Below are 13,133 nucleotides of genomic sequence, written 5' to 3'. Positions count from 1 at the left end.
ATTTTGTAGGGTATCAAGGGATAGATTAGCATCGAGGTCCGAGCATTTTGGCCCCCTTTAAGCCTATCGAACCAAGCTTAACTGGCTGTCCATCTTCTCCTGCAAAAGTATATCAACCCAACCCCCCCCCCCCCACCTCCCTTCCAAAGTTTTCACATTTTGATGGCACATGAGCTTATTTCATGATGCTTTGAAATCAAACTATATATATATATATATATATATATATATATATATATATATATATATATATATATATATATATATATATATATATGATCTTCACAAACTACTCCAACTGATAAAGCTAAAAAAAATGCAGATAAAATGTGAATAAGTTTGATTAACAGAGAAAATCAGATGATTCTTAGTTTCAAAAGTATTCAAACCCCTTTGCCAAATTTACCCGAAATCACTTCAGGATCAAATTCTTTGTTTGACAGGTTACATAATAAGTGTAATATGCTTCACCTGAATGTAATCAGTGGTTTAACTTAAAAATCAAACTCCCCCACTTATCAAAGGGGTTTTAAAGTGGAACTCACTTGGTCAACTAACAAGGCAAACAAGAAGACCAAGGAGCTTTACAAATAAGTCAGACTTAAAGTGGTGGAGAAGCACCGTTCAGAAGAGGGCCATAAGAAGATTTCAAAGTCACTCATTATCCCTTTGAGTACAGTGAAATCAATCATTAAGAAGTGGAAAATGTATCACATCACCCAGACTCTATCCAGATCAGGTCACCCATCCAAACTCAGCAGCAGAGCAAGCAGGAAACTGGTTTGGGATGCCACTGGAAATCCAACAATGACACTGCAAGGCTCTATGTCTGAGATGGGGGTCAGTGTTCATCAATCAACAATATCCCGTTCCCTTCACAAAGCTGGCCTCCATGGACAGGTAGTCAGAAAGCAGCCATTACTGAAAAGACGCATCGAAAAGCTCGTATGGAGTTTGTGAAAAAAACATCTTAATGATACTGCAGGCATGTGGAGAAACGTTTTGGGGTCAGACGAGACAAAAATTGAACTTTTTGGTTTAAATTCAAAGCGTTACATCTGGTGCAAGCATAACACTGTACATCATCCAGTCAGCACCATCCCTACTATCAAGCATGTTGGTGGCAGCATTATGTTATGGAGCTGCTTTTCATCAGCATGAACTGGCAAGCTTGTCAGGATAGAAGGGACAATGGACAGTGCAAAGTACAGGAGAATCCTTGAAGAAAACCTGCTTGAGTCAGCCATGAATCTAAAACTGGGTGGAAGATTCACATTTGACAATGATGCGAAGCACAAAGCTAAAGCCACATTTGAGTGGCTGAATAAGAAGAAAATAAATGTTCTTAAGTGGGCTAGTCAAAGTCCTGACAGTTTTTTTGGACACATAGCCGAGGCTCGTATAAGATCTAACACACAGAACATATAACAAAGGGTGCAGGAGAGAAGAAAGGGGGGAGCAGGAGAGGGAAGCACAACAACAGTAGGAAACTAGAAGGGCACTCGGTAGAGCACATACCTTCGCCCCGTAATGCCTGATCCGTGAGAACATATCGGGCCCAATACATTTTTGAAATATCCTGCTAGATATTGTTTTTGAGCCCCATCTCTCAATGGAGAAGAATCACTTTAAAAATTATCAGATCCTGATCCAGATCCAAATCTTCACCAAAATCTAATCAGTTCATCATTGTCGCACACCAAACCTGTCCACAAAATTTCATCCGGATCCGTCCACAACTTTTTGAGATATCCTGTGCACAAACAAACAAACAAACAGACAAACAAACAAAAGAAGAAGAAGACGTCGTGCAGAGCACGATACTTGCAAAATCCATGAAGCAAGTTTGACCTAAAAAATAATTGGTGGTTTAATTCAATGACCAAATATGCAACTCGTCTTCAAATTTCAAGTGAATCAGATTAAAATTGACAATTACAGAAATTTGGCCTATGTTGACCTTTTTGCAGGTGTGGACCTCCAAAATAATTGGTGGTTGAATTCAGTGACCTGAAATATAAATCCTCTTCAAATTTCAAGTCAATTACATGAAAATTGAGGATTTTAGAAATCTCACCTAAGTTATTGACCTTGGGCCTACATTGACCTTTTGACCTCAAAAGAATAGGCTTCTTCCTTCTGACAAGCACTACCATTTGGTGAAGTTTCATGAAGATCGGTCTAAAATTGTGACCTGCAGGCGATAAAAAGACACAAACAGACAGAATAACAAAGTCGACTGACCAATATACTTAAAAAATCTTCGATTTTGCAAGTAACAAACAGACAAACAAATAAACCAATGTCACCCGCAGGGTGACCCGTATTATGCCAAAAGGTGACCATGTGTGACTTCTTTAAGGTCACACTGAGGTGAACAGAGCCGCTATCCACCAGGAACGACTCCTTGAGGAATATCTGCCTACGAGAGTTTCCGATGAGAATCGTTCTACAGAGTAACCATGAAAAATATGCTTTTGCCTCATAACGTCACCAAATGACGTCATAATGTCTCAAGCTTGACATATCTAGAAAGCACTCATCGAGGTGTTCAATTTGAGGTACTACACGATATGGTTCCTAAAACTTGAAAATTTGACCTTGGGGTCAAATATGTTTGACCTTAGGTGCTAACCATGAAGGTCAAGGCCAATCGTCACCAAAAATTAATCAGCTGAGCGCCAGACCATGAACTATATTCCCATGAAGTTTGAAGACGATCCGATCAAAATTACTCAAAAAATAAGGGTTTCGTCAACTCCCCTGATTTGCGACAAAGTGACCTTGACCTTTGACCTTCAAAATTTTATGCGCTGAAAGGGACCTCTATAGGCCTCTGATATGCGAAGTTACAAAAATTTCCAATGATAACTGTGCTCTGCAGAATTTTTTATACGTGATTACAGACAAACAAAAAAAAAACATACAAACTGACTAACATATCTTGCAAAAACTTCGTTTTGGCAAGATAACAAACAGAGAGAAAGGGGTGAAAACCTAACCTCCTTCACCTTTGGTGGCGGAGGAAACAAGGACATCAGGAGATCTGTGGAATGTGGAAGAGAAAGGGATGGGTCGGGTTACACAGGGTAAACAAGATGGACACTACAAGGAATTTTAGGAAGGAAAACAGGGAATTTGAAGGAAGTAGGATTGGGAAATTTTTACATGGAAAAACAACCAAAACTACTGTGTGGTAGTGTGTATGCCTGGTGTTGACTTCATGGTTAGGTGGTGGGCTTTGGATCTTAGGATCCTGAGTTCAAATCCCACAAAGCTGTTGAAGTGTAATACCAGGTAGGGTTAACTCTGCCTGTCATCCTTCCGAGGTCAGCAAAATGAGTGCCAGCATGCTGGTATCCTGGGTCGGAGCGGTGACCTGTCCAGGATTGTGTCCAATAGCCATGGAGACTGCTGAGGCAGCACCTTCCAATCTGCACAGAGTATGGTCGCAATGGATGGATGGATGGTAATGTGTGTTGGAGTGGTGCTTAGGTGTCATCCACCAGATGGTGGTCTCCTTGGGTTAACCTGAGGCAGTCCCTTCATGTGGGTGCCTGGAATGTCCTATCCCAAAGACAGGATGATCACCTGTCTCTATCACCTGAGCTCAAGCATTTGAACATCGGTATTGCAGCACTCTCTGAGGTTCGGAGACCGGATAGTGGCAAGATCATGGCGGGTGGTTACACCTACTATTGTTCTCGTCGCTCTGATGGTTACCATGCCCAACGAGTTGTTGCAGCTGTGTCCAATAAGCTGACTCCAATGATAACTGAGGTAACACCAGTCAACGAGCGTATTATGAGACTAAGGATTCATCACTCCTTAGGTGTCGTTTCCCTGGTCTCTGTTTATGCTCCGACTAAGGCGAGTGATCTCACCGTGAAGGATGCATTCTGTGCCATGCTCGAGTGTGTGGTTGATCAGTGCCCCAGGCGAGATACTGTTCTAGTCTTGAGGGATTTCAATGCATCGACTGGAACTGATCAAGATAGTTATGAGACATGTTGGTCCCCATGGGTCTGGAACTGTGAACCAGAATAGCACTAAGTTCCTTGACTTTGCAAGACGTTGTGGACTTAGGGTGGCTGGTTCATGGTTTCAGCAGCCACAGGCTCATTGCTGGACTTGGTATTCCAACACTGGTGGTATGGCAAAGGAGATTGGAGAATGGTACCATCTTAGCCTCGGCTGGTTGTTGGCAAGCTCAAGGATGAGGGGGTAGCTGAGGAGTTTACGAACAGGCTGAGTGAGGATTTGGGGGGTCTGGGTGCTGTGGGGAATCCTGAAACTCTGTCTGCCTGTCTGGCAGTCAACCAACAATGAAAATTATTCCAAACCGGAAACTTACTATTTTTAAGGATGTCACAAAGGACACAAACTACAGGCTCAAATAATGAATGTCATGTGGTAAATTCTTCCCTCCAGGTTTTCAAGACATCTGTTCACCACCATCTCAGATCATCCCCAATCCAAAACCATAATCAAAACATGACCTCGTTAACCTCACCCAAATCCCTCCTAATTTTCCAGTTTTCCCTCCCTGGAGTTTCCTTCTCCATGGATGCGTGTTTTGCGTCTTGTTTTTGTCTGTTACTTCCTGATTCATTCAGTGTGCTCGTTCTTCCACGAGCCTCGATTATGTATATATAAAAAAAAAACAATGATAAGGTGGTGTAAAAGACGCTACGTCAACGGCGATAATTTGCAGATTTTTTTCTTCAACCTTTAAAATCTATTTTATTTCAATTAAATTATATACTTGAACACTATAGAATACAAATAGTCTTTCTAGCACTTTCAAAACGCCTCCATTTAGCAGTATTTGGGCAAAATGTTTTCCGTCATCACGACCAATCAAATTTGCCCGTCATCGACCCCGCCTATGTCCCTGTTTCTCAAGACCATGTGGAGGGTACCGGGTGCGGAGTAAGGTGTTCTATGAACCCTTTAGTTGTAATGAGTAATCACAAGTTATATTGACCAATACAGCAATACAATCAGGTAAGAAAGTCAAACTAAATCTCCACTGAGTTATGAATGAATATGATGGATGTAAAGTTCTTTAAAAAAAAAAAAGCCTTTCTAATCCATAAGAGACATCAATCATAGCACATCCACAACTGCAGTGATAATAGGTCATTGAGCCATATGAAGTGAATGTACGGGACAAGACAACCTGAGAAACTGGACACTGCGCTCAACATCGAGTCAGAAATAATGAACTTTCAGCTCAGAATAATCAACATGGATTAATTTGCCGCCACCAGACCATGTTGAGGAATACGTGCATTGTGTATTGTACATTGTGCATTGTAGTTACATTTTCACAATGTATTTGCATCGCTTGCGATAACAAGACATCATTCAATCGTAACAGTGAGTGCATGGAAAGACCAAAAAAATTTTACAATTCCCATTTGGAGTTCCTACAAGAGATGAGTGTTATGCTCGAGGTATGCATCCCCACCAATGAATAAATGCTGTTGCCGGGAACTTAGCAAGGCATAGACTCATCAGCTGGGATAAACCGAGATGCATCAACCTCACCCAGCAACCTGTACATCTTTACCTTCCTGATGTGGCAGGTGAGAATATTTAAAATGGACAGCATCAATGCAACGAGACTGAACTAGCAATAAAAGCAAGGGTTTCTATTTCTTCTAATTAACACCCGCACCCCAACAACCTCCCTTTAACATCAATATTTTAGAGAACTGCGAACACGAACTTACCTTCTTCTTGTTCAGGTTCCTAATTTTGTGCCTCAACATGGTGGTGGTGAATTCCTTTAGCGAATTAAAAAGTTCATCTTGTGTTTCGGACAATTCTTTCTTGCCCGTCATAATCTTTCACGGCGGATCCGTTCGCACTTCTTCTCAAAAGGTCTCCCTTACTCTCCATGCAGAATGCTCAGCACGATACCTCTTCCTACCCCACCCTTGCGTTGCTCATAGCCCTGCAGGCCCTGGCGCTGCCGTCATGGCTAAGGGGCTCTGCCAAACAAGTCTGAATTTCTTTCTTCTTTTTTTGGACGCGTGCCTCTGCTCATCCGTGGCTAGCAGCCTTGGATTGTTTCACGAATGGCATATAAACAAGAACCGAAAGGATGCGAACGCGGTGACGTCACTTGCCTGCCGAGCTCGGCCCTGCTGATGGAGGAGAAGATGGGGAGGCGTTGCCCATAGTGCTTGGTACTGATTCATCAGGGGAGAAAAATTAACATGTTCGCTGCTGAAACTACCTGCTGTTGTAAGTTAGCATTTGTTTTAAAATGGGGGGAAACCCAGAACATGATATGGTAGAGAGGTATGCACACTCACCTCTACGCTGTCTAGCCTGAGTCCGAATCATGGCCAAGCTATAAGCTGTCATCCCTGTGCTTCGCAGGCAGGCGGACTCATTCATCGATGTATGTGCTGTCCCTCGGATAGATGTTAAACTGCACGTCCCATCTGCCGGCATTACTAGGTGGACGTTAAAGATCCCACGGCGTCCTTCATGAAGAGTAGGCAAGCCATCACCGGCACCATAAACAAATTACAAATTCTTGCCCTAACTACTGCTGGGAAGGCAATGGCAACCTACCCAGCATGACCCATGGCCTCGTAACCGCTGAAGCAGAACCAACATTCTGTACCACAGAGTATGGTACATCGGATCAGATACCACCTGGGTAGGTGACAAGAACAAGCTGATTAGATTTTGGTTCAGGTCCAAATCCAGTTCCGGCCTATCAGTGGGATAAATAGTAACCATTCCATTAACACCGTGAGGCACATTAGGCTGCTAAAGCAGTTTCATTTGGACAAGGACTTCAGTCCCGGACGGGTCGCCCCTCTGACACAGGATATTCAAATGGCATATTACCCCAATAAGCTGGTACTCATTTTGCTGACCTCAGAAGGACGAACATGCCGACAACCTGCCTGGTGTTAATTCAACAGAAAGACAGGTGCTCCAACTCAAGAAGCTAAGATTTTAAGCCAGCCACCTTGACCGTTAAGCCATCACCAGGCTCTACCAGTGGGATACAAAATGTAAACTGTTCAGCCAGGTGGAGGTATGCACTTTACCGAGTGCCGTTCTAGTTTTTCAATGTGACAATATAATTTATGAGTCCGAGCATAAAAGACCCATCACTTCGCTGACGGGAATACCAATCATTGCTGTGATGGCTAATCGATGGGGGCAAGAACAAAAAAACGATTCCTGGGAGATCCTGCCCTCCGTGCAGGGATAACCAGCGTCACAAGATGGCGTTTGCAGTTACGCCACATGTGCCCATGTACCCACACACAAAACGGCCTTTATTATACATATTTGTTTGCGTCACAAACCTTCCTGAGCATTCCCTGAATCCACTGTCGTTGGTTTCATTGAAATCTGTTAATCCGTTCTCAAGTTATAGCACAACAGACAGACAGACAGACACGGCTCCTTTTGTAATACAGATTTCCACCAAAGGTCTTTTGATATAATATCTTTTCAGACTGACAATACATCAAGAGCTGAAAGTCGTCTTTTTTTTTGTACGCAGAGTCAAGGCTCATGGAAGAGCAAAACACATAATGGACCAGGACACAGCATAAAAAGGGAACAGCAGAAAGAGAATGGGAAATGCCAACAACAGGGCCAAGGGAGAAAGTCGATGGAGACGGACAAACAAGGGATGCGGGTAAGAATGAGGGGTAGGGGAGAATGCAGGGGGTGGACAAGATGGAAACCGAAGTTACGGAGGATGATGATTAGACTTCTCAAACGAAACAAAGTGGTCTCCACTCTTTGTCTCCCTTTTAAAGCCTATCATCCATCTTTGAAAGCCACGACACAACAGCTACTTTTGTCTGCACATTCAAGGGATGGGGGAATGCTACAATATGCAACTACGTATGCCCTTTACGCACCAGAAAGTGAACCGCGCCGAGCCCCGCGCTGCAATGAGACCCGACGTGTTGATGTTTGGATAAAAGTACACCTTATCTGTGCTTATTCCACAATTTATTTGGCCGTGCCACCCATAATATGGCATTGTAGCCTTTGTAACTGAAATGGCATTCCAGGAAAATGTATTATTCTGATGTCAATGTACCACGTAAGCCTGCATAACTTATTTTGTTATGTTTGTATGCATTATTACAACGTAGGTTCGAACAAACAATGCTGTGCATCTATAAAATAAATTTCGTTTCAAAGAGGAATTGTTAGGCCAGGACAGACATACAAGCAATATGTTTTTGCAAACAGCCACTCAGATGCGGTTCAACAGTTTGATAAGACTTAAAGAGAGCAACTGCATCAAGCCTGGTTCTGTTTAAACTGCAACAACAACATAAACATCTTGATTGAATGTTTTCAGATGCTGGAGATTAGGATGTCAGAATAGATTGCGGGATATCTTCTGATTAGTCAAAGGATACAGAAACAGGAGACAAAGATTTATTGTTACTATTTACCAGGCGTGCCATCCTGCATCGCTTCGCGGACGGGTTTAATCAACATACGGCATGTTGTACTTCACAAATATATTGCATGTCTGTCTGTGAATGTCAATGAGGATGTAAAATGAAGTAAAATATACGATAAATGACTTTTACAACACCTAATTGGTGTTGTCATGGTTGTTGTTGTTTCTGTGCCCCTTCCGTATACTTTTATATATTTTTTTCTATAGCTTCGAGAAGTATTACGATATATAATTTTGTGTGCTCCTCTTTTTGTGCTCCTCTATAATATATTTTGATATATAATTTTGTATAGGTATGCACTTTATTGAGTGCCGTTCTAGTTATGTCTTTGTTCACGATTCCACCCTCTGATTATTGCATCGCTCATCCTTCAGATGGGCAGGCAGCAGCCTTTTTCTACTCTGCAAACTTGATGGGAGATGTCTCTCTTCACCTTGTTCACTCCGTGTGTTCTAAAATCATGAGCTTGTATAACACTTGGAATATGACTTTCAAATCTGACAAATCTCACACTCTCAATGTCTCTCTGGCAGAACCATCTGGTGAACTCTCCCATCTACTTCTTCAACAAAACCCCTGAAAAAGTTTAGTCTCTCAAACTCCTGGATCTCACTATTAGCCGTGGGCTACGTTGGGCAAACCACATTTCTGAGATAGCCTCAAAGCCAGTCACCGACTGGTAATCCTCCGTCATAGAAAGTCCTTCCTTGGCACACCTGAACTCCTATCCACCCACAAGGTCTTCGTCCACATCTTCATGGAGTACTGCTCTCCCCTCTGGGCAAGCTCCGCTGCCTCAAATCTTGCTCAGCTTGATGCTGGAGAAACCAAGGTCTTCAAGAACATTGGAATCTCCCAAGACGAAGCTAGGTTTATGCGCCTATCCCTTTCCCATCGCAGACAGGTGGCTGGTTTCTCTTCTGTCTTCTGCCACCTCCTTTCTGGTCTTTCATCCTGTGCTCTTTTCGTGCCTTTCGCCCTCAGGTTTCTGCAGGGCACCCATGGTCTACCATCAACCCTTTCTGGTGAAACTACCTTAATCCAGGGTCACTGCTCACCTCCACTCATTCGTTCATTTTTTTCCCACCTGTCGAACAAACTTCCACATTGTCTTCAATCAATCAATGATCTCTCCGACTCTCTGGAAAATCCTCTATATCTCTTTGCTGATGACTCCACCCTCTGCCATACCATCGGTCATCCCTCAGACCGGCAAGCAGCAGCTTCTTCGCTCACTGCTGATCTGGATAAAATCACAAACTGGTCCAACACGTGGAACATGTCTTTTCAATCCGGACAAATCTCACACTCTCACTTTGTCTCTTCGAAAGGACCGTTGAGAAAACCCCCCATCCACTTTCTCAACAATCCTCTGGAAGAAGTCCTTTCTTTCAAGCTTCTGGGTCTCACTATCTGCCATGACCTTTCCTGGGAAAGCCACATTTCAACCTCCCCTCCAAAGCCAGTCGCCGATTGGGAATCCTCCATCATGCAAAGTCCTTCCTCGGCCCACCTGAGCTCCTGACCACTTACAAAGCTTTTGTCCGCAGCCTGATGGAGTACTGCTCTCCCCTCTGGGCTGGTGCTCCTGCCTCCCACCTTTCTCGGCTTCACGCTGTAGAAACCAGGGCATTTAAGATCATCGGCATCTCCCGCAATGAAGCTGAGTCTTTGGGCTTCTCACTAAATCACCACAGGTTGGTCGGTGGTCTTTCTGTCTTCTACCGTCTCCTCTCCAGCCTCGCCCCCCCCCTCTCTCTGCGATTTGTCCCCACCACATTTCTGCAGGGCACTCAAGGTCCGCCAACAACCCCCTTCTGGTAAAACTACCAAAATCACGAATCACTGCTCACCTTCACTCTTTCATTCCTCTTTTTTCCCGCCTTTGGAATAAACTCCCTCACTGTATTCATTCCCATTCTTCCCTCCAGGCCTTCAAAACAGCTGTTCACCACCACCTCTTATCATCCCCCCTCCAAATCCTCGATCTTTTCTACCCCCGATAATCCACCCAAACCCACCTCCTTCAAATTTCCTGCTTTCCTTCATGAAAGTTCCTGCAATGTCCATCTTCTATTCCCCATCCCATCCCTCTCCCTTCCACAGATCTCCTAATGTCTCTGTCCCCCACTGTTTTGTCCTTCCCACTCCCTCCCCTCTTGTCTCATGCCCCCTAGCTGGGCGTTGTGTGTTAGCTCTCATACGAGCCTCGACAAGGTATACAAACAAAAAAACAAACAAAAAAATCTCATTCTTCCCTGCAGGTCTTCAAGACAGCTGTTTACCACCATTTCAGATCATCCAAATATCATCTTTTGTACACTCATTAATCCTCCCCAAGCCCATCTCTTTCCAAATCTCCATTCTTTCCTTCCCGAGTTTTTTTTTTCTACATGCATCTTGTATGCATCTTGTCTACCCCATGTGTCCTACCATAAATTCTCATTCCTCCCCACACCCTTTAGCTGTCTCAGTCTCCCTGTATTTTGTCCCTCAACCCTGATGTTGGTGTTTTCCCTCCTTTTCTGCTGTTCTTTTTGTTCTGTTGCGTCCTGATCTGATCTGTGTTCTAGCACTTCCACGGGCCTCGCCTTTGTACTAAATATAGGACACTTTTCAACATCAACAGATGTGCCTCCACCAACAATATGACATCATGATAATACTTGTACTAAGTTTTATTTAAATTCCTGAACCCAGATTCAAAACATTAAATAATTCTGCCTGCCAGACCATGCAGCCGATCAGGTTTAAATTAAAAAAATAGATGCCCCATCACGACTCGAACATAATTGTGAAGTTTCATATCGATTGATGAAGCGGTTCAAGAGAAATAATTTTTTAAAAGATTTTTGTTGAATTCAATATGGCTGCCAGACCACAGACGTACATACGTATGAACAACCCGAAAACATAATACCTCCGGCGACTTCATCAGGGGAGGCATAAAAAAAAGAAGGTTGGGGCTGGCAGGATAACCAGGATATCCATTCTGGGGTGGATTAAATCATTTTGGAAGTACTGTATTATTAAATAGAATTTTGTTTATTGTGATCCCCATTATTATTTTATTGAAACTATTTTTATTTATTTGTGAAACATTATTGTGTGCTGATAGGATGGGCGAGAGGTATGCATACTCGCTTTTCATCCGTCTCACCTGGGTTGGTATCGTTCCTTGTGGAGGGTGGGGTTTGAGCCACAGAAGGGGGTGCTTAAACTAAACAGCATGGGAACAGCTTGCAGAATAAATGAGGCATTACTCTTAGCTTATGACAGATTCTGTTCATTAGCCTATTTATTCAAAGTACACGGTGTCCATAAAGTCTTTCTGCAACTTTGAACTTTAAAAACTTTTGATGTGCATGTGCATGATAGAAACAAACTATAAATAGAGCATGAAAGCATATAATTACCTCCGCCATCTGCGATGGACGGAGGTTGTGTTTTCACCCATTTTTGTTTGTTTGTGCGCAGGATATCTCAAAAGGTTTTGGAAGGATTCGGACGAAACTTGGTGGACAGATCGGGTGTGTGACAAGGACGAATTGATTCGATTTTGGTGAAGATCCAATAATATTTTTTAGTGTTCTTCACCATTGAGTGATAGGGCTAAAACTGATAAATAGCATGGTATCTTAAAAAGTTGTGGACGGATTCGGACGAAACTTGGTGGACAGGTTAAGTGTGTGTTAGACAAAGATAAATTGATTCGATTTTGGAGAAGATCTGAATACAGATCGGAGAATTTTTTTCAAGTGATTCTTCACCATCGAGAGATGGGGCATGTCTGGTGTTGGCTTAATGGTTTGGGTGGTGGGCTTGGGATCCTAGAGCCCTGAGTTCAAACCCCACTCGGCTGTTGAGTTAATTCCAGGTGGGGTTAACTCAGCCTGTCATCCTTCCGAGGTTGGCAAAATGAGTGCCAGCATGCTGGTATACTGTGTCGGAGTGGCGACCCATCCAGGATTGTATCCAATAGCCAAGGAGACTGCTTAGGAAGCACCAACGCTCTGCACAGAGTATGGTCCCAATGGATGGATGGAGAGATGGGCCAAAATGATACATAGCACAATAGTTCAAAAAGTTGTGGACGAGTTATGACAAAACTTTTTGGATGAGTTGGGTTGTTGACAAGAACAAGCCGATTTGATTTTGGTTGAAGTCCGGAACCAGATCCGGCCCACCAGTCGGATACAAAATGTAAAACTTCAGCCTGGCAGAGGTATGCGCTCTACCGAGTGCCATTCTAGTTTCTGAAGTTGTTACTCAATAGAGGCTCAAATTTTTATCCTTAAACATATTAATAACCACAATCTATCATTATACATCATTCCATCTGATTTTCCAAACTTTTTGAAAAAATTCTCCAGTTGCTCCGAGTCATTTCATGAATTGCATTTGTGATTGTAGCCCGAAGTCCATCCTAAGAATGTGGTTTTGATGAGTAAACAACAGTAAAATGTCGTCCAATGGGAGCAGCTCAGGCGAACAGGGTGGCCAAGCAATTGGTTGACGTATACCAATCAACTTCTCTGGGAAGACGTCATTCTAGAACCGTTGCACATCCGAAGAATAATGGCAGGGAACCCAGTCTTTCTGGTACAAGGTGATATGTGAAAGATTTACTCCTCGAAGTTCCGGAACCAAATGCGGTAATTG

General features: G+C 43.2%; 1 protein-coding gene across 1 annotated transcript in view; it reads right to left on the bottom strand.

Annotated features, from left to right (window-relative positions):
- The window catches only part of LOC147026950 (caprin-1-like), a 163,423-nt gene extending 157,463 nt beyond the window's left edge, over nucleotides 1-5,960 (bottom strand). The window contains exon 1 of the mRNA XM_085882893.1: nucleotides 5,739-5,960. Within this exon, the coding sequence (XP_085739019.1) occupies nucleotides 5,739-5,849 (111 nt within the window). The 5' untranslated portion in view covers nucleotides 5,850-5,960. The remainder of the gene's footprint in view (nucleotides 1-5,738) is intronic.
- Nucleotides 5,961-13,133: the final 7,173 nt, after the last annotated feature.

Source organism: Eptatretus burgeri, chromosome 5 (genome assembly GCF_056783735.1).
Source record: "Eptatretus burgeri isolate ZD-2024b chromosome 5, Ebu_testis_v1, whole genome shotgun sequence".
Lineage (NCBI taxonomy): Eukaryota > Metazoa > Chordata > Myxini > Myxiniformes > Myxinidae > Eptatretus > Eptatretus burgeri.
This window is presented reverse-complemented; position numbering and strand designations above follow the sequence as displayed.